The sequence below is a fragment of the Vanellus vanellus genome (genome assembly GCF_965231255.1).
Source record: "Vanellus vanellus genome assembly, contig: HAP1_SCAFFOLD_45, whole genome shotgun sequence".
Lineage (NCBI taxonomy): Eukaryota > Metazoa > Chordata > Aves > Charadriiformes > Charadriidae > Vanellus > Vanellus vanellus.
Window position 1 is genome coordinate 432726 of NW_028128545.1, and position 25129 is coordinate 457854.

Sequence of the window (25129 nt, forward strand, 5' to 3'; positions counted from 1 at the left end):
AGATCAAAGTTAACCCTCAAGAAGTCTAAGGTTGTGACTTTGCTTCTTGTTTCTTTTCATTGTGACTGCACGCCTGAAATCTCTCTAATAAGCCACGTCAGAACTGAAGACTGAAGGAAAACTATGCCCAGACTTGGTTCCTTCAGGTGTTTTGTGTGGGAATGAGCCCTCTGGTGCCGAGTTCCTGAACTGCAGCTCCTGAAAGACTGCCCAAGCTTCTGAAGAAGTAAAAGAAGCAAACCTGCAGGTTTCTGAGGGTGTTAGCAGGCCCTGCTGACATCCCTCACTGAAGAGACCATGGAGGGAAGGAGCAGACAAAGCAACTATCTCTGGGGACAGGTAAAGCAGGAAGTTGAAGGCACTTGGTACAGGAGGAAATTTAAAGGTGAAGACCCCTGTGAAAGCCCTTGATGTGCTTCACCAAGCAGAGTGGTCAAGCCCAAAGCCCTATACCCTGTGGAGACGTATCCTTTGCCACTTCAAATACTCTGGGCACTTCCTGGGGGCAATGCAATGTGGGACTGTGTAACACCAGGTGCAGATCAGCAGTAGTACATGTCCCAGGCTCTGTGGTGGGCAGGCGAGGAGAAAAAATGCACTGGAGCTGTCAGAATCTGGTGTCCTCTCATGGCGCAGAGTGGAAGAGACAGAAGCCATAGCTAAGCAGGCAAGGGTCTCAGTTCTGTTGGGGTGTCAAAGCCCCACCAAGGCCCTTGGCCATCCCCACCACAGCTACACACTCCTACGCCTGTGCCTGCTTCCTTCCTGCCAGCACTGTGGTTTTCTGAGGCTTTGCCAATGCCTGTGACTTCCCTACAATGCATGTGGATTCTTCAGTCATGATGACCTTCCAAAATGTATCACAGCAGCCCTCTTGTGACATTGGGCTGCTCTCCCAACGTCTTTAGATTCATCCCATCTGGTCCAATGGACTACTAAGGGTTGACCTTACATAAGTATCCCCAGACTTGATCTCCATCCACTGCTGGCTTTTGCATGGGGTTTTGCCTCTTAGGCACATGGAACTGGGAGGCCTTGCTGGTGAAGAAGGAGGAGAGAAGACAACACAGAAAATCTCAGATCTATCTACACATGCTCTTACCGAATTCAGCAGAGGCCGCACATTATGTTCAGTTCTTCTTTAAAAGTTCCTGGAGTAGTAACAGCTCATCCTTGTGCCCTTGAACTTCCGTGCAACTGTCAGCTCTATAGGACCTGTGGCTTTTCTAAAACCAACTGTATTTCTAAATTCTTCCTTTGTTTTAACACGTGCATCCACATCTCGCATGCTTCATTTTCTCTATGGAGCTTCCCCATGAATTTCCTGTTTCCCCAAGCTCCTCTCCTGACAGCTGGGCTTGTTTTTTCTGACTATTGGTATGACTACACTCTCATACTTGACAGATGTTGTCCTTGCAGATGAGGTATACTGAGCTCTGCTGCCCTTCTGTGCCGCTCACATGGGCTCCCCGAATAAAAGTTACAAGACTAGACCAAAGGCTGCCCCTCTGAGGTCTAGCACCTACACTCTTCTATTCTCCTTCCTTTTGGGAGGACAGACCCCACTATTTCGTTGACACGATAGCCAAAGCTGACATTCTTGTAACGTCCATGTCCAGCTCTACCTTCTTTGAAATTAACAGGTGCAGATGAATATTACCATTGTTGGCCAATCTGGCAGCTGTGCTATAGAGACTGGGATCCTAAGCTGTGTCTTGACCACTATTCTCGAGAAGCCTCCAGGACAGTTTGCATGCAGTTGTGGTCCCCTTCCAGTGAATGCCAGGGCAATTAAAGTTCACAAGGTGATGTAAATAGGTTTGTTATCTCCCACCACAATGTAACCCTCACTAGTCTCTTTTCTGACCCTTACACACAGGGGTTCACCCAGTTTATTTATCACCTAGAGTAGCTCCACAAATCTAAGCAGGTCCTTCACAACGAGAGCAAGCCTCTCTCAAAATTTCTGCCCTCCTGATCATCCTGTACCCACCCATCACAGCACCCCAGTCATGGCAGATGTCCCAACACCCCTCAGCTCTTCTTCCCTCCAAGTGCAACGAAGAGATGGCACACACAGCTCCAGCCCCTCCTCTCTGTGCCCAGGCTGAAGGCCCTGGGGCATGGCTGGGCTGCAGCACCTCAGCTGTGGCACACTTGGGCTGAGAGCAGACTCACAAGAAGGAAACCTGCTTCCAAGGCCCCAAGACCTCAGCTGTGCAAAGGCTTTGCTTCAGAGCAGAGAAATGCTGAAGTGGATAGCAGATGGCAGTGTGAAGAAGAAATGAGGTGCACACAAAGGGAGCAAGCTCTGTGGTGGAGATGAAGCTGGTCTCAAGATGAACAAGATGACGTTGAAAATGTCGTTGGTGTGGACATGCTGTGATTCAGGCTCACTGTGAAAATCATTGGCCTGATCCATGATTGTATCGTCAAGGGGATGGCTAAAAAATTCAGGAGAGAAGAACCAGCATAGTTTGAGAGTGAAGGAACACGAGAGGAGACCCTGGTGTGATGTGCTTGCTGTTCACGCGCTGCCCAGTGTCTCTGGAGAGAGAAGGGACAGAGCTTGTGCCACTGCAGGGGTGGGATTCGGTCACTGGCCCAAAGGCACCCACTCTGTCTGAGATGCCCTGGGTGATGCCTGTCACACAGCCAGGCTGGGTGGGGACAGGGCTCCTGTACAGGACCTCTGTTGTCCCTGTCAGGTGCATGCAGTTGTGCTGGAGAGCCCTGGCACCTCCTCGAGCACTATAGGACGGAATCTGTAAACTAAATTGAGGTTCAGCTGCCCTGAATTAGGTCAGGCAATGAAGGGATGCACGTGAGACAACTGCCATCATACTCCGGGGACATGTGGAAAAGACAGTTGATGGAGAAGAGAAAGAGAGAGACTGAGGTCTGCCTGTGCAACATGACTCCATTTGGTCAGCTGAATCCCTCTAGGGGCTGCCCTGGGCAGAAGGAAGAGTTGCAGGGGCACTTGTCCTCCATGTGGACACCTTGTGTCATTGAAGTTGGCCAAAGGGATTTCCCACCAGCCTCCACCAAGATGCCCCGAGATGCTGCCCTGTCTCTCTGAATTGCTCCAGCAGAGCTGGCAGTTCCCACCATGCCTCTTGTTCACCTCTGCCACCAAAGATGTCTCCAGGTGTCTTTGTCCGAACATCTTCCTCCTGCCCTCCCTCTCCATTACTTCACAAGGGAGCTGAGACCAGGAGCTCACATGCAGGAGCTGATTTTGTGCCCTTGTGAACTGAGGCCAGAATAATGCCACCTGCTGGGGGTTTGTGGTGGGCATGGGATGGAGCTAACGCCTCTTGACTCACCAGGGACTACAAACCCAGGCTGAGAAGCCTCCATTGACTCATCAGAATCTCTTCCCTCCAAACAGGCAAAGGAGATTGCTCCCTGGCATTGTCTGGGTATCCTGTCTAATAAAAAAAGAAAAAAAGGTATTCTTGGACCACAACTTGTCTCTGATTGAGAATTGAAACACCTGGACAGAAGTGTCTCTCCCCAGCTGAGGGAGGAAAACAAGTGATGACTTCAGCTTGTTTCCCAGCAGTTTCCCCTGGAGCCCCAGGGACACCTCCAGGGAGCCCAGAGGGGACAGAAAAGCTGCTGCCCTGGGCTGCTCCTCTGCTGCTGAGCTGGGCCGGGCTGCTGGGATGGAGGGAGCTCCTGGCAAGCAGGCAGCGCTGCAGAGAGACAGCTCTGCCCAGGAGCAGGGCCTGCAGGCAGGGAGAGGAGACCTGCGAGGCAGAGAGAGCTTAAAGGCAGTTAGGAGTGGGGGGTGCTGAGAGCTCAATGGGGCAGGACTATTCACCGCCCTGTGTGTGGTAAGTCTCTGGGTGCTGAGCAATGCAGCTCCGATTCCTGGAGGGATCTCCTCAAGCTGCTCCATCTGACAGCGGCTGGGCTCTGTGTAGGAGGATACTCTCAGTTTCTGTGCTGTAGAGGAGGAGGATGTGCTCCAGAGCAGGGCTTCCCTGCTGCCCGGTGAGAGGGACAGAGCCTGAGAGCTGCCTTTTGCCTGGGATGGCTGTGGAGGTGTGCATAGGGGTGTGCAGGCAGGGGTGGGCAGGGCTGTCCTTGCCAGCAGGGTCCCTGCACCCCGGGGGCTGTGTGCCGGGACAGGGACTCTGCCGCCTGCGTCAGCTCTCCGCCTGCCCGGGGAGCTCCCACAGCGCTGTGGTGAGAAGCTGTGGGTGGAAGGAGTGACCGCCAGCAAGGCAGATGCCTTCTGCTGTGGAGAGGGACCTGTGTGGATCAGGGCTGTTCCCAGCTCCCCATCACCCCCAGGACATTTGCAGAGGGTCCTTCTCAAGAAGGACAACAGGTCTGCATTTCACTGAAAGGGAAGGAGTGTGTGCTTGGAAATTCCTCCTCTTGGCTGGCTGGGTGGGCAGTGCGAGGTGGGAATTGATTTCTCTTTGTGGAGCAGGCATGGAGACGCCATTTCTCTTGAGCACTTGTCTGAGCGTCTCCTGATCCCACACAGACCCCGAGATGCCCCTGGGCAGTTCCCGGCTGCCAGGAGGGGTCTGCGGGGCAGAGCTGGACAGAGTGTGGGATGGGGTCTGGGAGCAGTGACAGTGAGGAGACATTGGGACAGAGAAACAGGTCCTGACAGGGATAGATGCAGGCAGCAAAGACATAGGCAGGGAGAGAGGGAACTGCTGCCAGAAATGCCCGGGCAGGGGGGATCCCGGCACCTCCCACCATCCCCTTCAGGGCAGACTCCTTCCCCGGAGCCAACCCCTGCTCTCCTCTCCCACCCAGCCCAGCCTCTGCCCTCACGGCCATGGGGCACCTGCCCAGCGGCCTCACCCTTGCAAAGGGGAAGTGACCCAATCCCCGACCGCCTGTCCCTTTCTGCCGCCCTCAGCAGCAGCACTGGGGCATTTCTCCAGTTTTCCCCTCCTCTGTCTGCTCCCCTTCTTGTCAGCACTTGACTTGCTGGGATGAGGGCTGGGGCTAAGCTGCAGTTAACAGACCAACCCTCTGGCTCCTGACATGACGATACGTCCATACAGTCCCCTCATAATCTGTGGGCTCAGGGCAAAACAAATGACCCAATTCTCCCTTCCAGACACCCCACCCATAGGACATTCAACTCCTTCTTGGAGGGGCTCATACTAGGCTGCAGGCTGCTCTCCAGACGGGCACAGCGTTCCCGTGGCATCTCTGTGTTATCCAGCAGCCCCATGGAGGACACCCCTCAGTGCTCAGGTCATGGCAATGCTGCCGGGCGTCTTGGCGCAGTCAGCTGCAGGGAGTCCTCTGTGTCCCTGGCTGGGAGGGGAGGGCTGAGATCCTCCTCAGGTACGATGAGACTGGCTGAGGGGTTTGGAGAGGGTCACGGGGAAACTGCATTCCTCTGGTCCCAGCAGTGGCCAGTTCCTTCTCAGGGGAACAGCTGAGTGCATCATCATCCAGCTCCAAGAGGTGCCAGCACAGGGCAGCTGAGAGCAGGGCTGCTGGACAGACCGACTGCTCTCACCCCACACTGAGGGACAGCCCCTGGGCCTCTCAGGACCCACAAGGCTTCACACGGAGTGCGGCAGAAAGTCGAAATATTTCTGCCTTAAAAACACTCCTCAGATGTGTGAGGGAAACAAGAACAGTACAAACAAACCAAAATCCCCACAGCTGTGCTCTGCAGTCAGGTGAACTGGGAGCAACAATGCTGAAAAACTCTTTGATGTTATGATTTGATTTTATATGAGATCACACCATATTCATATTTGCCTATTTCTGCAGGGTATGACTGACCCCTCCAGAGCTCACAGCAGAGTTCTCTGCTCCTTGGGGCACCCTCAGCCAACACAAAGTAGAGCTCACAAGAGGGAATTGCCAAATGTCGTCTTTAAGAGAGGAAGGCAGTCTCTGAAGCTTCAGAGAGATAGAGAGCAGTTTTTTTTCTTATAAAAATCTTCACTATCTTTAAACTGCCTTTTCTTTCCTGGACAGTGACCAATGCTTAGAGGCAGCAAATGTCCAACAGCAGCTCCATCACCCACTTCCTCCTCCTGGCATTCGCAGACACACGGGAGCTGCAGCTCTTGACCTTCTGGCTCTTCCTGGGCATCTACCTGGCTGCCCTCCTGGGAAACGGCCTCATCATCACCGCCATTGCCTGCGACCACCGCCTCCACACCCCCATGTACTTCTTCCTCCTCAACCTCTCTCTTCTTGACCTAGGCTCCATCTCCACCACTCTCCCAAAAGCCATGGCCAATTCCCTCTGGAACACCAGGGCTGTTTCCTACCAGGGGTGTGCTGCTCAGGCCTTTTTCTTTTTCATTTCAGCAGAGTTTTATCTTCTCACCGTCATGGCCTATGACCGCTACGTTGCCATCTGCCAATCTCTGCACTACGGGACCCTCCTGGGCAGCAGAGCTTGTGTCCGCACGGCAGCAGCTGTCTGGGGCAGTGTTTTTCCCTATGCTGTGCTGCATACGGCCAATATATTTTCACTGCCCCTCTGCCGGGGCAATGCCCTGGACCAGTTCTTCTGTGAAATCCCACAGATCCTCAAGCTCTCCTGCTCACATTCAGATTACCTCAGGAAAGCTGGCCTCCTTGTAGTTTGTGCCTTACTAGGATTCGGGTGTTTTGTTTTCATTCTCTTTTCCTATATGCAGATCTTGAGGGCGGTGCTGAGGATCCCCTCGGAGCAGGGACGGCACAAAGCCTTTTCCATGTGCCTCCCTCACCTGGCCGTGGTCTCCCTCTTTCTCAGCACTGGAATGTTTGCTTACCTGAAGCTCCCCTCCATCTCCTCTCCTTCCCTGAACCTGTTGTTGTCATTTCTGTACTCGGCGGTGCCTCCATCAGTGAACCCCCTCATCTACAGCATGAGGAACCAGGAGCTCAAGGATGCCCTATGGAAACTGGCTCAATGGACGTTGTTTCACCAACCCTAACCTCTCTCCCCTTCTCTGCACTTTTTTCCGGACTTTATCTTTGGCCAGGTGCCTAATTTTTTCCCTTCTGATAATCTTTCTTATAGATCATATTCTAGGCTTATACTACTTCTCCTCAGGCTTGATCATGTTGTGTCTGACACTTGCACATTACTGAATTAGATGAGCAATGTCCAATAGCAGGTCTTCAATAAAAGGGCATCTCCTGGGTGCAGTGCCTGAAGGCTGGACTCTTCCTCCAGAGTTACTGCCAAAAAAATGTTGCACAAATTTCTCTTTTAAAGTGTCTGCTCTCTTTGCGTTCTTCCTGTGTTTGGGGTTAAGCACACGGTACCCTTAGGTTCTATTGTATCAAGAGTTCTGCTTTTACAGGCTCTCTGCTTGGTGTCTGATGGCAGAAGGTGGTGCATGAGCTCCCAATTACCTCTGTCTGTGTCCTGTATAACATGACTGATGTCACGTAGAGGTCTCTCTGGAAATGAATTTGGAGAGGTCAGGAGAGGATGGGCAGTGGCCACTTGTCCTGAGCTGGGAGTAAATGGGACTCAGAAGGTGAAACACCCTCGAAGGTGAAGTCCCTCAAAAGTAAAGCATACAATCGGGGTACCCACAAAGAAGTTCCATGGGAGTCAGTGGACACCCAGCAGGAAGAGGGAAGGGACACTGGTGAGATCATAGAATCATAGAATGGTTTTGGTGTGAAGGGACATTTAAGATCATCTAGCTGCAACCCTCTGCCATAGGCAGTAGACCAGGTTTCTCAAAGCCTCATCCAGCCTGGTCTTGAACACTTCCAGGGATGGGGCATCCACAACTTTCCTGTGCCTCACCGCCCTCAGGGTGAAAAATTTCTTCCTAATGTCTACATTAAGTCTCCCCTCTTCTAGTTTGAAGCCAATACGCCTCATCCTATCCCCACGTGCCCTTCTAAATATTCCCTCTCCAGCTTTCTTGTAGGCCCCCTTCAGATACTGGAAAGCTGCTATAATATGGGATATGAGATACGGGAGCTGCCTGCGGAAGCCCAGGGTGCTCGTGCTCTTCTGCTGAGTTTTGCCGGTGGGGGCAGAAAAGAGGGCATATGCTGTCGGGATTGAGCATCATCTACAATGCGAACGTAGACCCAGCTCTCCCAGGGTCTCCTTGTCCATAATGTGCTCCAGGCCACAACCATCCTTCTGGTCTCTGCAGGATTCGCTCCAGTCTGCCAGAGTCTGTCTTGTGCTGCGGAGCCCCATACTGGGCACAGCAGAGCTGATGCCGTTCTGTGGAGGGTTATCTTTGACCAGCAGCCAGCCAGCCAACCAGTTGCTCACTTGCTCCCCCTCCTCAAAATGATACCAGGGGAAGAAGATGATCCTCTCCTTGATGTGATGTCTTCTACAAATCTTATGAATAAGCACTCTTGACTCCTCTGAGTCATTAAAAACACATTAACCAGTGCACGTTTTGGTATAGACCCCTGCAGGACCCTACAAGTTACATCCCTCCGTATTCTGTATGTATTTCCAAGCAGAACCTTGATCAACAAAGATGTTGAACAGCACTGGTCCCAGTACCAACCCCTGAGGAACAACACTCGTAACTGGTCTCCACTTGGACATGGAGCTCTTGACCACAACTCTTTGAGTGTGACTTTGAGAAGTCGTGGCAGTCTGGTGAGGTTCCTGCTGACTGGAAAGGGGGAAACGTAACCCCTGTTTTCAAAAAGGGAAAATAAAGGAAGACCCAGAGGTGAGGTGTATGGTCACAGACAGCAATGGCCGGCGTGTGGGACTGGTGTGAGACAATTTTCCTGGGGCAGGTTCTCCGGGGCGTCCAAGAAACATGGCACAGACCAGGCCTCTCTCTTTTGCACTCTTTCTGCCTTGCTTCCTTCACCATCTGCCAGCAGATCAAGGATTGGCTCCAAGCCTGGTGCTACAGGCAGGGCTTCGGGTTCTTCCACCATGGCCTGATTCACACAACACCAGGCGTGCTGGTAGCGGGTGGGAAAAGCCTGTCTCTCAGGGGAAAAACTGTTCTAGGACTTGAGTCATCAGGGCTCATTGAGAGAGATTTAAACTAGGTTGGAATGGGGATGGGCACATAACTGGGCTCGCTAGAGAGGCGCCTGGGGGTAGGAGCTCAGCACTTGTGGGGCAGAGTGCTAGTATTTTTGAGGATCGGAAGGCCCACCACCCCTCAAGGGCAAAAAGTACACACTTAATGGCCTTTCCGAAATGCTTATACACTAATGCACGCAGCATGGCAAAGAAAGAAGAATTAGAGATCTGTGTGTGGTCACAGGGCCATGATCTCATTGCAATTACTGAGACATGGTGGGATAGCTCACCTGACGGGAACACTGTCATGGAGGGCTATGTTCTCTGTAGGAAAGATAGGCCAGCGAGGCGAGGTGGTGGGGTTGCTCTTTATGTGAGAGAGCAACTGGAATGCATCGAGCTGTCCCTGAGGTGGACGAAGAGCGAGTTGAGAGCTTGTGGGTAAGGATTAAGGGGCATGGTAACAGGAGAGACACTGTTGTGGGTGTTTATTACAGGCCACCTGATTGGGATGGGGAAGATGATGAGGCCTTCTACAGACAGGTGAGAATCGCCTCACAATCACAGGCTCAAGACAACCAGCTGATATTTAAGCATCAATTCCTCCAAACTCAGTGTTGGTGCCTCCCTAAGAGCTAGAAATCAGGAAATGAAGCAGGAGACCTGCAATGCTGATCAGGGAGCTTCTGAAAAAGCACGGGTGGAAGAAGGGAGTTTACAGTAGGTAGAAGAAGGGACTGACCCCTTGGGAAGAGTAAAAGAATGCTGTCAGGGTATGCAGGGGTGAAACAAGGAAAGCCAAGGCAACCTCTGAATTGAGCCTGGTGAGGGATGTCAACGTCAACAGGAAGGGTTTCCTAAAGTATATAGGAGGCAAAAGGAAAACTAGGGAAATTGTGGGCCCATCGTTGAGTGACAGAAGTGGTGACAGATGATGGAGAGAAGGTGGAGTTGCTGAATGCCTTCTTTGCTTCTTTCTTCACTGCTTGGGCCAGTCCTCGGGAGTCCCTGACTTTGCGTGTAACAGAGAAAGTCTGGATGAAGCAAGACTTTGCCTTGGTTGAAGAAGAAGTTAGAGAACAATTCAATACACTGGATACCCACAAGTCCATGGGGCCCGATGGAATGCACCTGTGAGTGCTGAGGGAGCTGGGGGAAGTCACTGCTGGGCTGTTCTCCATCATCTTTGATAGGTCCTAGAGAACAGGTGAGGTGCCTGAGGATTGGAGGAGGATGACCTGGGAAACTAGAGGCTGGTCAGCCTCACCTCCATCCCTGGAAAGATGATGGAATAGCTTGTTTGGGGTGTCATCTTCAAGCATCTGGAGGAAAGGAAGGTTATCAGAAGTAGTCAGCATGGATTCACCAAAGGGAATTCATGTTGGACTAATCTGATAGCCTTCTATGATGGCGTGGGTGGATGGGGGGTGCAGTGGATGTTGTCTACCATGACTTCAGCAAGGCTATCGACACTGTCTCCCCCATCATCCTCACAGGCAAGCTTAGGAAGTGTGGGTTAGATGAATGGACAGTGAGGTGAATTGAACAGTGGCTGGCAGCTAGAGCTCAGAGGGTTGTGGTTAGTGGTGCAGAGTCTGGTTGGAGGTCAGTAACGAGTGGTGTCCCTCAGGGGTCAGTACTGGGTCCAGTCCTGTTCAGTATATTCATCAATGACCTGGATGAAGGGACAGAGTGTACGATCAGCAAGTTTGCTGATGACACAGAGCTGGGAGGGGTGGCTGACACGCCAGAAGGCTGTGACCTGGACAGGCTGGAGAGTTGGGCAGAGAGGAACCTCATGAAGTTCAACAAGGCAAGTGTGGGGTACTGTACCTGGGGAGGAATAACCCCATGCACCAGTACAGGTTACGGGTTCCACTGCTTGAAAGACACTCTGCTGAGAGTAGAGTCCTGGTGGTCAACAAGTTGACCATGATCCAACAACGTGCCTTTGTGGCAAGAAGGCCAATGGTATCCTGAGGTTTAATGTAATATAATATAATGGGGTGCATTCAAGAAAGACAGGGATCTACTGGAGAGAGTCCCGCAGAGGGCTACAGAGATGATCAGGGGACTGGAGCACCTCTCTTGTGAGGAAAGGCTGAGAGAGCTGGGTCTGTTTAGCCTGCAGAAGAGAAGGCTGAGAGGGGGTCTCCTCAATTCCTCAATGCTTATCAATATCTAAATTGTGGGTGTCAAGACGATGGGGAAAGACTCCTTTTTGGTGATGCCCAGTGACAGGACAAAAGGCGAGGGGCATAGACTGGAACATGGGAAAGTCCATCTCAACATGAGGAATAACTTATTTACTTTGATGGTGCCAGAGCACTAGAAGAGGCTCTGGAGTCTCCTTCTCCAGCAAAATTCAAAATCCACCTGGATGTGTTCAAGTCCAACCTGCTCTAGGTGACCCTGCTTTGGCAGGGGGGTTGGACTAGATGATCTCCAAAGGTTCCATCCATTCTCTTCCATTCTATGATTCTGGGATCCTTTGATCTTCTATCATTTCAGTTGGCCAAAAGGATTCCCCACCAGTGTCCAGGACAATGCCCCCAGATGCTGCCCTCTCTTTCACAATTGCTCTGTTAGAGCTTGCAGTTCCTGGCACATGTCCTGAACCACCTCTGGCACCTCAAATGTCACCCGGTGCTTGCATCGGACAAGCTCCTTCCTGGCCTCTGTCTCCGTTACTCACAGAGCAGCTCAGATAAGGAGCTCACACCGATTTTGGGCAGCTGAGCTGAGGCAAGAGGAATCCCCCCTCCTGTGGGTCTGTGGGGTGCCCTGGAGAAGCTGAATGTCCCTCCGGCCCCAGAACCACTGCTGAGAGCTGAGGTGCCTCATTGACTTGGCTCCATCCCTGCCCTGCACCAGTGGGAATGTCACTGCCTCCGTGCCCTGCCTGGCAATGGGACAGCAATGGGGTTTTTCCAGAGGGGAACATGGACACCTCCTGTAGATCCGCAAACACTAGCAGAGCAATTCCCACTGCAGGAATCACTCTGTCCAGGGGTCAGAGAGGGACGGTCAGTGATGACTTCCTTCTGCTTAAACTCTGCTCCCCAGGAGAGACCCCGCTGCCTTTGAGGAGCTGTCAGCCCTGGAGGCGCAGGGACACCTTGAGGGTTTTGGGCAAGGCGGGGAGGAGGCTTCATTGACTTAAACATAGGAATGTGCTGACATTTCAGCTGGCCAAAGGCATGACCGACCAGCCTCCAAAATGATGACCACAGACGCTGCCATTTCCCTCTGAAATACCCCATCAGTTACCTGCAAGTGCCTTGGAGCACCTCTGGCACAAGAAATGTCACCTGTGCTTTGCATGGCTACAGGAGGAACATGAAATCCCTGCCTTTCACTGCCTGGGTGTGCTGTCTCCTAGTGGGACAAGAAGAGGGGATTCGTGGACCTAACTCTGTCTCTGACAGGGGAAATGACACTGCTGGAAAGAAGTTTCTCTGCCCAGCACAGGGAGAAAACATGAGTGCTGACTTCAGCTTGTTTCCCAGCAGGTTCCCCTGGAGCCCCAGGGACATTTCTGAGGGAGCCCAGAGGGGACAGAGGCAGTGCCACCATGGGCTGGTCCTCTGCTGCTGAGCTGGGCCGGGTTGCTGGGATGGAGGGAGCTCCTGGCAAGAGGGCAGCGCTGCAGAGAGACAGCTCTGCCCAGGAGCAGCTCCTCTGCACAACGCAACAGGGCTGAGGGCACTGCCTGCAGGCAGCAAGGGCAGAAGAGAGAAGGGAGAAAGAGATAAGGGCAGTCTGGGGCGTCTTTCGTATAGCTGAGAGCTCCCTGGGAGAGACATCTTCACAGCCTTTCCCATGGTAAGTCTCTGGCTGTGGGACAGTGCGGATGAGTTCCTGGCAGTGTCTCCTACACCTGGCACATGCCATGGCTGATAGGAGCTGTCAGGACGGCTCTCCTGGCTTTTCTGGTGCCAAGCAGCAGGATGTGATTCAGAGCAGAGATGCCCTGCTGCACCGTCAGAGGGACAATGAAGGTCAGCTGCCTTCTCCCAGGGATGGCTCTGGGGTTTGAAGATAGGTGTGCAGGCAGGGGTGGGCAGGGCTGTCCTTGCCAGCAGGGTCCCTGCACCCCGGGGTCTGTGTGCCGGGGCAGGGACTCTGCCGCCTGCCAGGGTCAGCTCTCCGCCTGCCTGGGGAGCTCCCACGGCGCTGTGGGGAGAAGCTCTGGATGGAAGGAGCAACTTCTTGCATAGCAGGGTTCTGCTTCTACGAGGGAGAACTGCGTGGGTCAGGGCTACTCACAGCTCAAGGGCAGTGGCAGAGGACACGTTTCAAGAAGAACATCAAGGCAGGGGTACCTGAAAGGGAAGGATTTTGTGCTTTCAGTCTTCTGCTTTTCTTTTTCTGTGTGAGGAGTGAGACATGGACATTCATCTCCCCATTCTTGAGAAGGCACTGAGTCTCCAAATTTGAGAGGTGAATAATTCTGAGATTAAGAAAAATCAATGCCCTACAGCTTACAGACAGCACCCAGCATCACCTTTCCAGCCTTATCAGGGTCGGTCAGATGTTCCTGTCAGAGCCTGCACCCACAGGGATGCTCCTGGGCAGTCTTCTGCTGCCAGGAGGTGTCTGCAGGGCAGAGCTGAGCACACAGAATCTATGATGGGTTCTGTGTGCACTGCTGGGGAGGAGACGTGCTGCCAGAGAAAGATCTCCCAGCAGGGACAGCTCCAGGCAGCAGAGCCCTGGGCAGGGAGAGAGGGAGCAGCTCTCATGTGCCCTGGGAGGGCGATTCGGGCACCTTCCTGCCATCTCCTGTAATGAGGGCGCCTTCTACTGAACCCCCCCCCCCCGCCCTTCCCGTTCTCCTCTCTCGCCCAGCAGAGCTTCTGACATCAAGGCTGTGGGATTTCTGGCTGAGGTGCCTCCTCAGCAGCCACACACCAAGGAGGAGAAACTCCTGAGCACTGTCTATAGGTCCCTTTCCTCCCTCAGCAGGAGCTATTTCTCCATTTTCCCCTCCTCTTCATGCTGCTCTTGTTCTTACCCTTGTACTCTACGGGGACAAGGGGGTTGAGGTGAAAGTTTATCTGGCATTCTCCTGATTGAAAATGATGACCAGCTTGTCTTCTTGGCACATGGATTAGCGATGAGGCCAACGGTGACTTTCGGAAGCTGCCACACATTCCCAGATGCCCACTGCCATTGAGCAGGGGTCACTGCTTGGTAGCCCATGGGCAGAAGCCTCCTCCTTGTTTGGCCAGCACACAGCAGAGCTCGGAACTTGGGGAAGTCAAAAGTTCCTGAAAGGAAAGAGGAAGGTCATGTGTGTTTGGGAAGGACAGAGGAGAATGGGACACAGGGAATGTGACTAGTTTTGCTCAGAGCAGTTCTAACTTGTGAGTGTGGTTTACCTCCTTTAGCAGAACCTCATGTACAAACAGATCAGATGTCCAACAGCAGCTCCATCACCCACTTCGTCCTCCTGGCATTCGCAGACACACGGGAGCTGCAGTTCTTGACCTTCTGGCTCTTCCTGGGCATCTACCTGGCTGCCCTCCTGGGAAACGGCCTCATCATCACCGCCATCGCCTGTGACCACCGCCTCCACACACCCATGTACCTCTTCCTCCTCAACCTCTCTCTCCTCGACCTGGGCTCCATCTCCACCACTCTCCCCAAAACCATGGCCAATTCCCTCTGGAACACCAGGGTCATTTCCTATGCAGGATGTGCTGCTCAAGTCTTTCTGTTTGTCTTCTTCAATTCAGCAGAGGTTTTTCTTCTCACTGTCATGTCCTATGACCGCTACGTTGCCATCTGCCAACCCCTGCACTACGGGACCCTCCTGGGCAGCAGAGCTTGTGTCCGCATGGCAGCAGCTGTCTGGGGCAGTGGGTTTCTTTATGCTGTGCTGCATACGGCCAATACATTTTCACTGCCCCTCTGCCAGGGCAATGCCCTGGACCAGTTCTTCTGTGAAATCCCCCACATCCTCAAGGTCTCCTGCACAGATGCTTACCTCAGGGAAGTTGGGCTTCTTGTGGTTAGGTCCTGTTTTGTATCTGGGTGTTTTGTTTTCATTGTGCTGTCCTATGTGCAGATCTTGAGGGCTGTGCTGAGGATCCCCTCGGAGGAGGGACAGCACAAAGCCTTTTCCACGTGCCTCCCTCACCTGGCTGTGGTCTCCCTCTTTCTCAGCACTGCCGTATTTGCCTACCTGAAGCCCCGCTCCATCTCCTCCCCATCCCTGGACCTGTTGGTGTCATTTCTGTACTCGGTGGTGCCTCCATCAGTGAACCCCCTCATCTACAGCATGAGGAACCAGGAGCTCAAGGATGCCTTAAGGAAACTTATGACTGGTTTCTTTTCAGAAGCAGCAATTAAATTTTCAGTCTTCTTCTACAGATCACACATGATGTAACTCGTTACAGGTCCAGACTCTCTTGACTAGGTTTTTTCCTTTCTTTCTTTGTTTTTTATCTTTCCTGGGTTGTGTTAATGCTGTGAACAAAAGAGAAGAGTCACCCTGTATCCTGTTTCTGTGTCAGCATCTGCCTGTCTTATGTGAGCCGGAGACTTTTTATAAAGAAAGATCTGCTCTCTCAGTGTGTTTAAACAAAATAAAGACCCTGCCCCATCACGCTGGTCTGATATCCTTTCTCCGAGATCTTCTCTGGAGCTGCAGGGGCAGCATCTGTGTGTTGAGGTGGAAGGGGAAGGAGCCACCTAAGATGGGTCTGCCTCCCAGCCTGACCAGCATGGTCCTGGGCAACACAGCCCCTGGCTCTGCAGAGCCGCACCACCAGCTCAGGGGCTGTGGGAAACCTGGGGAGGGGGTGCAGGAATGGCTGGCCAGGCTAGCACAGATGAGTCCTCCCGGGAAGAGGCTCTGAGGGGAGATGGGCTGTGCCAGGAGCATAGCAGGGCAGACATGGACAGAGAAACCCTTTGCTGTGGTGGGGCATCTCAGGCCGCTGCCCTGTCCCTGGGGCAAAAGTAGCTTCCTGAGGATGCCCTGGGCCAATTCTCTCACGCCACCCTGGGCAGGAAGGTTGTCAGCTGGGTCTGCAAGCTGCCTGGGGAGGAGATCTCCTCAGCATGCCAGCTGGGTGGACATTCTCACTGGCCTCCATGTGCTGCTGTGGGACCAGTCGCAATGGGTCTGCTCTGCTGGTCTGCGCTGGGGAGAGGGCAGGAGGTGGCCAGATCCAGGGAAGGTCTGGGCTGGCGGGGCTGGCAAGTGCCCCGGAGAGGAAAACCCCAGGGAAGAGCTGAAGTGTGACAGTGTGCAGGCTGGGGGCACCCAGCAGTGTCCTGGCAAAGGCAGGCTCCTGCAAGAGACATGACAGACCAGCAGAGCAGCGTCTGGGCTGTGCCTGTGCCCACTGGACTGTTGCCCCAAGGCCGCCATCATGCTCTTGCCAAGAAAACCTCCATTTCTAGCAATGGCCTTTCACACCAGCTCGGAGAGGTTCTTTGTCCCTTCAGATAGAGGGACACCAGATGAGGAGGTCAGAAGTCCACCTTTGCATTGTACAGATGAGTCCTAAGTATGCACAGCGTGTGCCTGTGGGTAGATAGACAAGGGTGAGCATAAATGCCATCAGCTATTCCTGGGGGTGCCATGAAGGCGAGTGTGACAGATGAGGTCACTTCACTAGGAGAGTAACATCCGCTGGGGAAACACCTGGATGCAGCACTGGGATGTGCTTCCTTGAACCGAGATCCCCGTGTCCATTCCTCCGGAGGAGAGCAGAGCAGGGCGACACACCGCAGGGATGCGGTGCCTCCCAGATTCTGGGGGTGGCGGCAGGAGGTCAGAGAGACACTGTGACTGCTGCAGTGCACTGCCTCTGCATGGGCAAGGGAAAGACTCGTGTCTCTGATCAGCCATGTGTGTATGAGGAGTGCCCGAGGCCAGCGGAGGTGTGGGCACCTGACAGAGCTCTGACATTTCTGTGTGTGACTGCAGGAACAAATCCCCACCGTCCCAGGGACGTTCATCTCTGCTGCCGTGGACAGGCTCACTGCAAGTGCTCCACTCTGCTACGTCACCCTGTCCTGTGATTGTGGATTGTTCCCTCAAAAGGGCGAAAGCAGTCAGAAAGTTTCTGGGGTCCATAGAAAGGGCAGACATCAAACCCATCTTCAAGAAGGGCAGAGGTGAGGATTGGGGTAATTACAAACTGATCAGCCTTCCTCAGTCCCTTGGAGGGTGATGGGGTCTGTCCTCCCGCATCCATCTCCAGGCAGTGGAAGGACAAGAAAGGCTTTGCTGGACCAGAATAGTTAGGAGAAACAAGGGCATGTTGTGTGCCTTGCCTTATGCATGGCCTTTGACATCATCTCCTTATAGCCATATTGATGCTCTCTGGGCTGAAGCAGTGGATGGTGTGGTGGGTGGGAAGTTGGCTAGATGATCAGGCCAAAATGTCCAGAGTGGCACAAAGTGCTCCCAGAAGCCAGTCATAACCAGAATCCCTCAGTGATCAGCATTTGGGTCAACACTGTTGAGTGCCCTTATTGCCCCCCTGAACGTGGAAGCCCCACCCAGAAAGAGGACATGGCTATGGGTTGGCATGTCCCTTCTGCCTGAGTATCTGAAGGGACAGCAGCAGGCAGATGGCTTGCCTATGTCTACCCACAAAGCTGAAAGGGCAGCAGCAGCAGCCAGGTGGTTTAGAAGATCACCGTGAGGTCACCACTATCTGGTCAGGTGAAAGGCCTGATGGTGTAAGTCACTGATGAGTTAGGTTGCCTGCCTGGAGGGTGCTTTCTGAGATTTTTGAGCTTTCCTTGGAAGTGGGAAAATGCAGGAGAGAGAAAAAATACTGTATAGTGCAGCTGGGAAAGTGGAGACTGGACAGGAGGAAGAAGCAAGGTCACATGAAAGGTAGAGCTGTGATGCAAGAGGTCACCCAGAGAGAGTTGGTGATCAGCCCGTGCCTTTGTGTTCCAAGAAACAGCCTGTTAGGGCACAGCGACATCAGTGAAGGTACAGAAAATCCCAGGGGAGAGCAAGGGGAGGAAGCAAGATGGGTGTCTACAGCCTGGAGGAAAACTGGGGCAGGAGTGGGACAACCTGCACTGGAAATGGCCAAGGCTGCTGGCAAAGCTGGAAGGCACAAACAGAACCCAGGTCTTTGCCATCTGGGTGATTGCATTTCTCTTGGCTACCAAGGGCTATGAGACCATCCAGATCTTAGCTCAAGTCCCCCATGAGGACCAGGAACCGCAGAAGGCCTCATCTAATTCTTTCTCCTCCCCTGCAGATCAGCAGGTCTGTAGCAGACACCCACCATAGCATTGCCCGTGTTGGTCTGCATGATAATCCTCAGCCATCAACTCTCAGCTGACTCATTGTCCATCCCCAAGCAGAATTCCATGTATTCCCGCTGCTCTCTCATATAGTCCCTTACCCTCCTGGTCCTGACCTATGTCCTTACAAGTACCACAGTCCCAAGACCCCACGGTTTCTCCAGCAGAAGCTTTGGACCACCTGCTCCCTCCACTAGCCAGCTCCCAGAGCCTCTGGTCTCTCTGGTATCCAGTCCAGAGTCATGGTCTCTCTCATACCTGGCTCCCAGGTCTCTATCCTACTGGCTGGCTTCTCCAGCCTCATGTTTGCCAGCAGTTACACACACTGACCCACCCAGCAACAAGATAAGGATGCACGCTGGGCTCTCCATTTCTGCCCCCTCAGGTCCACAAGTCTCTGTGACTTGTCATCCCCACTCCAGTGGCTGGCGCTCACAGCTCCATACCTACCGAGAGCAGAGAGTCGACTCACCCCAGCAGCACTTTGGTGGAATTGCAGAAAAGACAGGAGAGGCTGTGCTGATCACTTGCAGGCCATGGCCACACAAGGGGCTTTACCAGCAACCTCTTTAAACATGATGGGGTCCTTTTGCCCTTTTATTGAGGTTTACCCAAACTTATCCATTCCAAAAAAAACTTTATTCCTCCCTTGGTGTTTCCATGACATTTAGTGGTAAGTCTTGCACAAGCCCAAAGTGCTGTTTCTGTTAACACGCAATGAGTGTCACACTCCCAGAGGCGGTAACCCCCACCCTCAGTGTGGAAGGTCATCCCAGGAAGCTTTTCCATTGACCTGTGTCACTTGGCCTGTCTGGAGTGCAAGTTAATTTTCCTCACAGCAGTCTGTGTGGTGCTGTATTTTGGGTTTGTTGCCTAAACAGTATTGACAACACACTGCTGGTTTGGTTGTTGTGTAGCAGTGCTTGCACAGTGTTGAGGTTGGGGTTGTTTTGGGTTTTTTTTTTTGGTTTGTTGATTTTTGAGATGTTTTTCTTCACTCTGCCCCACCAGCGATTAGGCTGGGGATTCTCAGGATGATAAGAGGGAACACAGCCAGGAGAGCTGACCCAGACTGACCAAACGGATACTCTGTAGTCTTTGACATCATACTCAACCATAGAAGACAAGAGAAAGGAAAAGTGGGGCAGGTTCAGAGTCATAGCATATGTCTTCCCACATAACTGTTATGCATGACGAAGCCCTGCTTGCTTGCAAGTTCTTCTCACGGAAGTGTGGGGGAATATAGGTCAGATTAAAAGGTTGACATGGGATATGTGTGAAACCGAGCGGACTCAGTGCCTCCCACCTGACTGTGACCCCGACCTGAGGACATGGACTCCACAAAGCTTTTCCTTGCACGGATCATGCATGATGCAATGGGTCTGGCTGCGATGGAGTTACTTTTCTTCATAAAAAGTTCCTGGTGCCCTTTTTCAGATTTGTGACCAAAACAATGCTGATAACAAACCCATGCTTTGGCTGTTGCTGAGCAGTGTCTGCACAGCATCACGACCTTCTCTGTTCCTCACTCTGCTCCCCCCACAGTGAATAGACTAGGGGTGCACAAGAGGTTGGGAGGGGACACAACCAGGCAGATGACCCCAACTAACCAAAGCGATATTCCCTGCCATATAATGTCATACTCAGCACTAAAGCAGAGAGGAGAGGGTTTCGGGAAGCTCAGCCATCTTTTGCTGCGCTCTACCTTTGGGAGGTTGTGAGTAGTTGCCTTTGCATTGCTTGTTTTGTTTTCTTTTCTCTTCTCACTTTTTTGTTCTTCCACTTCTTCTTTGCTTATTAATCTAATTTTATTCTAAGTTATGAGTTTCCTGCTCGTACCTTTTCTTTCCTCTTTCATCGTCCCACTTGGTTTAAGTGAGTGCATGGCTGTGTGGTGTTGAACTGCCTACCGGGCTGATCCCCATCCATCCCTGGGTGTTCTCCTCCAGGATCTTCCCTCAAACCACAGAGGCCTGCAAGACCTTGCTGGGGAAGACTGAGGCAAAGAGGCCATGGACAATCTCAGCTCTCCCTACACCTGCTCTTGTGAAACTCAGCAGTGGCCACACAGTAGCTTTGTTGCTTCTTTACCTGTTCCTGCTGTAGTAAACACTCCTAGTGGTGCCCTTGAATTGCCTTTCGAGTTTAGACTGAGTTTCAATCCTTGCTGTGCTTGGAGGATGCTGTCCTTGAAGACCAGCTGCGGCACCAGAAAAGCTGTGACTTGCCTTGAGGAATCCTTGTACCAAGTGTCTGAGACCTCACCTATGCAAATGCTTTTCTTCAGAGCAGATACGGTACATTGACAAACAACAACTGGATGTCTTTCTGGCCCTGGGACTACAGACCCAGGATGAAATGCCCCAATTCACACAATGGAATTGCCCCCACCCCCACCCCCCCGGCTTGGAAATCTTACATCCTTCTCTTACACCCCCCTGGTGTCCTGTCCAATACTAGGAGAGGCGATTCTCACATCCAACTCTTTTTCCAATAAAAGGAATGCCGCAGGAGATAAGTCTCCTCCAGCTGAGGGAGGGAACATCCGTGATTACTTCAGCAGGTCCCCTGGAGCCCCAGGGATGCCTGTGGGAGCCTGGAGGGAGAGAAGAAAGTGCCTCCTTGGGCAGGTCCTCTGCTGCTGAGCTGGGCCAGGCTCCCGGGAAGGAGGGAGCTCCTGGCAAGTGGGCAGCGCTGCAGAGAGGCAGCTCTGCCCAGGAGCAGCTCCTCTGCACAGCGCAGCAGGGCTGCTGCTTGGTCCTGAAGGCACCGAGGGGAGACAAGGGAGGCAGAGAGAGCGTAAATGCACTCTGGAGTAGGAGGACAGCTGGCAACTCACTGGAGGAGAAATCTGCACAGCCCTTAACAGGGTAAGTCTCTGGGTGCAGGGCAATGCAACTGTGGTTCCTGGAAGGATCTTGGAAAGATGGTATAGCCCACAGCGTATGGGATCTCTCTCCAGTGTAGAGGAGACATGCTCCAGATCAGGGATCCCTTGCTGCACCATAAGAGGGACAGGGCGGTAGGATTGCCTTCTCCCAGCAATGGCTGCAGGGGTGTGCGTAGGGGTGTGCAGGCAGGGGTGGGGAGGGCTGTCCTTGCCAACAGGGTCCCTGTAACCCGGGGACTAGGAGGGGGGAGGGAGGGCAGGGACTCTGCCGCCTTCCAGGGTCAGCTCTCAGCCTTTCTGGGGAGCTCCCCACCATGCTGTGAGAAATATCTTTGGGTAGAAGGAGTGACCCCCGGCAAGGCAGGGCAGGGCAGGGCAGGTTCCTTCTGCTTTGAAGAGGGTGTTGCGGGGGTCAGGGCTGCTCACCGCTCCAGATCACCCCAAGGTCATTTGCAGAGGGTCCTTCTCAAGCATGACATCAGGGCACCATTCAGCTGAAAAGGAAGGTGTCTGTGCTTGGAAATGCCCCCTCTTGGCTGGCTGGCTGGGCAGTGCGAGGTGGGAATGGATTTCTCCACTCCAGAGCTGGCACAGAGACCACTTTTCTCATTAGCACTTGTCTGAGCCTCTCCTGATCCCCCGCAGACCCAGAGATGTCCCTGGGCAGTGCCCTGCTGCCAGGAGGGGTCTGCAGGGCAGAGCTGGACAGAGTGTGGGATGGGGTCTATGAGTAATGACAGCGAGGAGACATCGGGACAGAGAAACTGGTCCCGACAGGGACAGCTCCAGACAGCCCAGACATGGGCAGGGAGGGAGGGAACTGCTGCCAGAAATGCCCGGGCAGGGGGGATCCCGGCACCTCCCACCATCCCCTGCAGGGCAGATGCCTTCCCCGGAGCCAACCCCTGCTCTCCTCTCCCACCCAGCCCAGCCTCTGCCCTGACGGCCATGGGGCACCTGCCCAGCGGCCTCACCCTTGCAGAGGGGAAATGACCCAATCCCCGACCGCCTGTCCCTTTCTGCAGCCCTCAGCAGCAGCACTGGGGCATTTCTCCAGTTTTCCCCTCCTCTGTCTGCTCCCCTTCTTGTCAGCACTTGACTTGCTGGGATGAGGGCTGGGGCTAAGCTGCAGTTAACAGACCAACCCTCTGGCTCCTGACATGACGATACGTCCATACAGTCCCCTCATAATCTGTGGGCTCAGGGCAAAACAAATGACCCAATTCTCCCTTCCAGACAACACATCTCTAGGACATTCAACTCCTTCTCGGAGGGGCTCGTGCTAGGCTGCAGGCTCATCTCCAGATGGGCACAGCGTTCCCGTGGCATCTCTGTGTTATCCAGCAGCCCCATGGAGGACACCCCTCAGTGCTCAGGTCATGGCAATGCTGCCGGGCGTCTTGGCGCAGTCAGCTGCAGGGAGTCCTCTGTGTCCCTGGCTGGGAGGGGAGGGCTGAGATCCTCCTCAGGTACGATGAGACGGGCTGAGGGGTTTGGAGAGGGTCACGGGGAAACTGCATTCCTCTGGTCCCAGCAGTGGCCAGTTCCTTCTCAGGGGAACAGCTGAGTGCATCATCATCCAGCTCCAAGAGATGCCAGCACAGGGCAGCTGAGAGCAGGGCTGCTGGACAGACCGACTGCTCTCACCCTACACGGAGGGACAGCCCCTCGGCCCCTCAAGACCCACAAGGCTTCACATGGAGTGCGGCAGAAGTCCAACAATTTCTGCCTTAAAAAAACTCCTCAGGTGCATGGGGGAAACAAGAACAGTACAAACAAACCAAAATCCCCACAGCTGTGCTCTGCAGTCAGGTGAACTGGGAGCAACAATGCTGAAAAGCTCTTTGATGTTATGAGTGGGTTTAATCTGAGATCACACCATGTTCTTATTTGCCTATTTCTGCAGGGTATGACTGACCCCTCCAGAGCTCACAGCAGAGTTCTCTGTTCCCTGGGGCACCCTCAGCCAACACAAAGCAGAGCTCACAAGAGGGAATTGCCAAAGGTCGTCTTTAAGAGAGGAATGCAGTCTCTGAAACTTCAGAGAGATAGAGAGCAGGTTTTTTTCTTATAAAAGTCTTCACTATCTTTGAACTGCCTTTTCTTTCTTGGACAGTGCCCAATGCTCAGAGGAAGCAAATGTCCAACAGCAGCTCCATCACCCACTTCCTCCTCCTGGCATTCGCAGACACACGGGAGCTGCAGCTCTTGACCTTCTGGCTCTTCCTGGGCATCTACCTGGCTGCCCTCCTGGGAAACGGCCTCATCATCACCACCATCGCCTGCAACCACCGCCTCCACACCCCCATGTACTTCTTCCTCCTCAACCTCTCTCTTCTTGACCTAGGCTCCATCTCCACCACTCTCCCAAAAGCCATGGCCAATTCCCTCTGGAACACCAGGGCTGTTTCCTACCAGGGGTGTGTTGCACAGGTCTTTTTCTTTTTCTTTTTCATTTCAGCAGAGTTTTGTCTTCTCACAGTCATGGCCTATGGCCGCTATGTTGCCATCTGCAAACCCCTGCACTACGGGACCCTCCTGGGCAGCAGAGCTTGTGTCCGCATGGCAGCAGCTGTCTGGGGCAGTGTTTTTCCCTATGCTGTGCTGCACATGGCCAATACATTTTCACTGCCCCTCTGCCAGGGCAATGGCCTGGACCAGTTCTTCTGTGAAATCCCGCAGATCCTCAAGCTCTCCTGCTCATATTCAGATTACATCAGGGAAGCTGGCCTCCTTGTAGTTAGTACCTTACTAGGATTCGGGTGTTTTGCTTTCATTCTCTTTTCCTATGTGCAGATCATCAGGGCGGTGCTGAGGATCCCTTCACAGCAGGGACGGCACAAAGCCTTTTCCACGTGTTTCCCTCACCTGGCTGTGGTCTCTCTCTTTCTCAGCACTGGTATGTTTGCCTACCTGACGCCCCGCAGCATCTCCTCTCCATCCCTGAACCTGTTGGTGTCCATTTTGTACTCTCTGGTGCCTCCATCAGTGAATCCCCTCATCTACAGCATGAGGAACCAGGAGCTCAAGGATGCCCTATGGAAACTGGCTCAATGGACATTGTTTCACCAACCCTAACCTCTCTCCACTTCTCTGCACTTTTTCCCGAGTTTGTCTTTGGCCGGGTGCCTATTTTTTTCCTTTCTGATAATCTTTCTTATAGATCATATTCTAGGCTTATACTACTTCTCCTCAGGCTTGATCATGTTGTGTCTGACACTTCCACATTACTGAATTAGACGAGCAATGTCCAATAGCTGGTCTTCAATAAAAGGGCATCTCCTGGGTGCAGTGCCTGAAGGCTGGACTCTTCCTCCAGAGTTACTGCCAAAAAAATGTTGCACAAATTTCACTTTTAAAGTGTCTGCTCTCTTTGCGTTCTTCCTGTGTTTGGGGTTAAGCACACGGTACCTTTGGGTTCTATTGTACCAAGAATTTTGTTTTTACAGGCTCTCTGTTTGGTGTCCGATGGCAGAAGGAGGTGCATGAGCTCCCAATTACCTCTGTCTGCGTCCTGTATAACACGACTGATGTCATGTAGAGGTCTCTCTGGAAATGAATTTGGGGGGGTCAGGAGAGGATGGGCAGTGGCCACTTGTCCTGAGCTGGGAGTAAATGGGACTCAGAAGGTGAAACACCCTCGAAGGTGAAGTCCCTCAAAAGTAAAGCACTGAATTGGGATACCCAGAAACAAGTTCCATGGGAGTCAGTGGACACCCAGCAGGAAGAGGGAAGGGACACTGGTGAGATCATAGAATCATAGAATGGTTTTGGTGTGAAGGGACATTTAAGATCATCTAGCTGCAACCCTCTGCCATGGGCAGGGACACCTCCCAGTAGAGCAGGTTTCTCAAAGCCTCATCCAGCCTGGTCTTGAACACTTCCAGGGATGGGGCATCCACAACTTTCCTGTGCCTCACCGCCCTCAGAGTGAAAAATTTCTTCCTAATACCTACACTATCTCTGCTTTT

General features: G+C 53.0%; 1 protein-coding gene across 1 annotated transcript; it reads left to right on the top strand.

Moving 5' to 3' along the window:
• Positions 1-23297: 23297 nt before the first annotated feature.
• LOC309684203 (olfactory receptor 14I1-like) lies at positions 23298-24236 on the top strand (the record flags this gene model as incomplete). Its single annotated transcript, XM_082500145.1, has 1 exon — positions 23298-24236. The coding sequence occupies one exon, from the start codon at positions 23298-23300 to the stop codon at positions 24234-24236; it is 939 nt and encodes a 312-aa protein (XP_082356271.1).
• Positions 24237-25129: the final 893 nt, after the last annotated feature.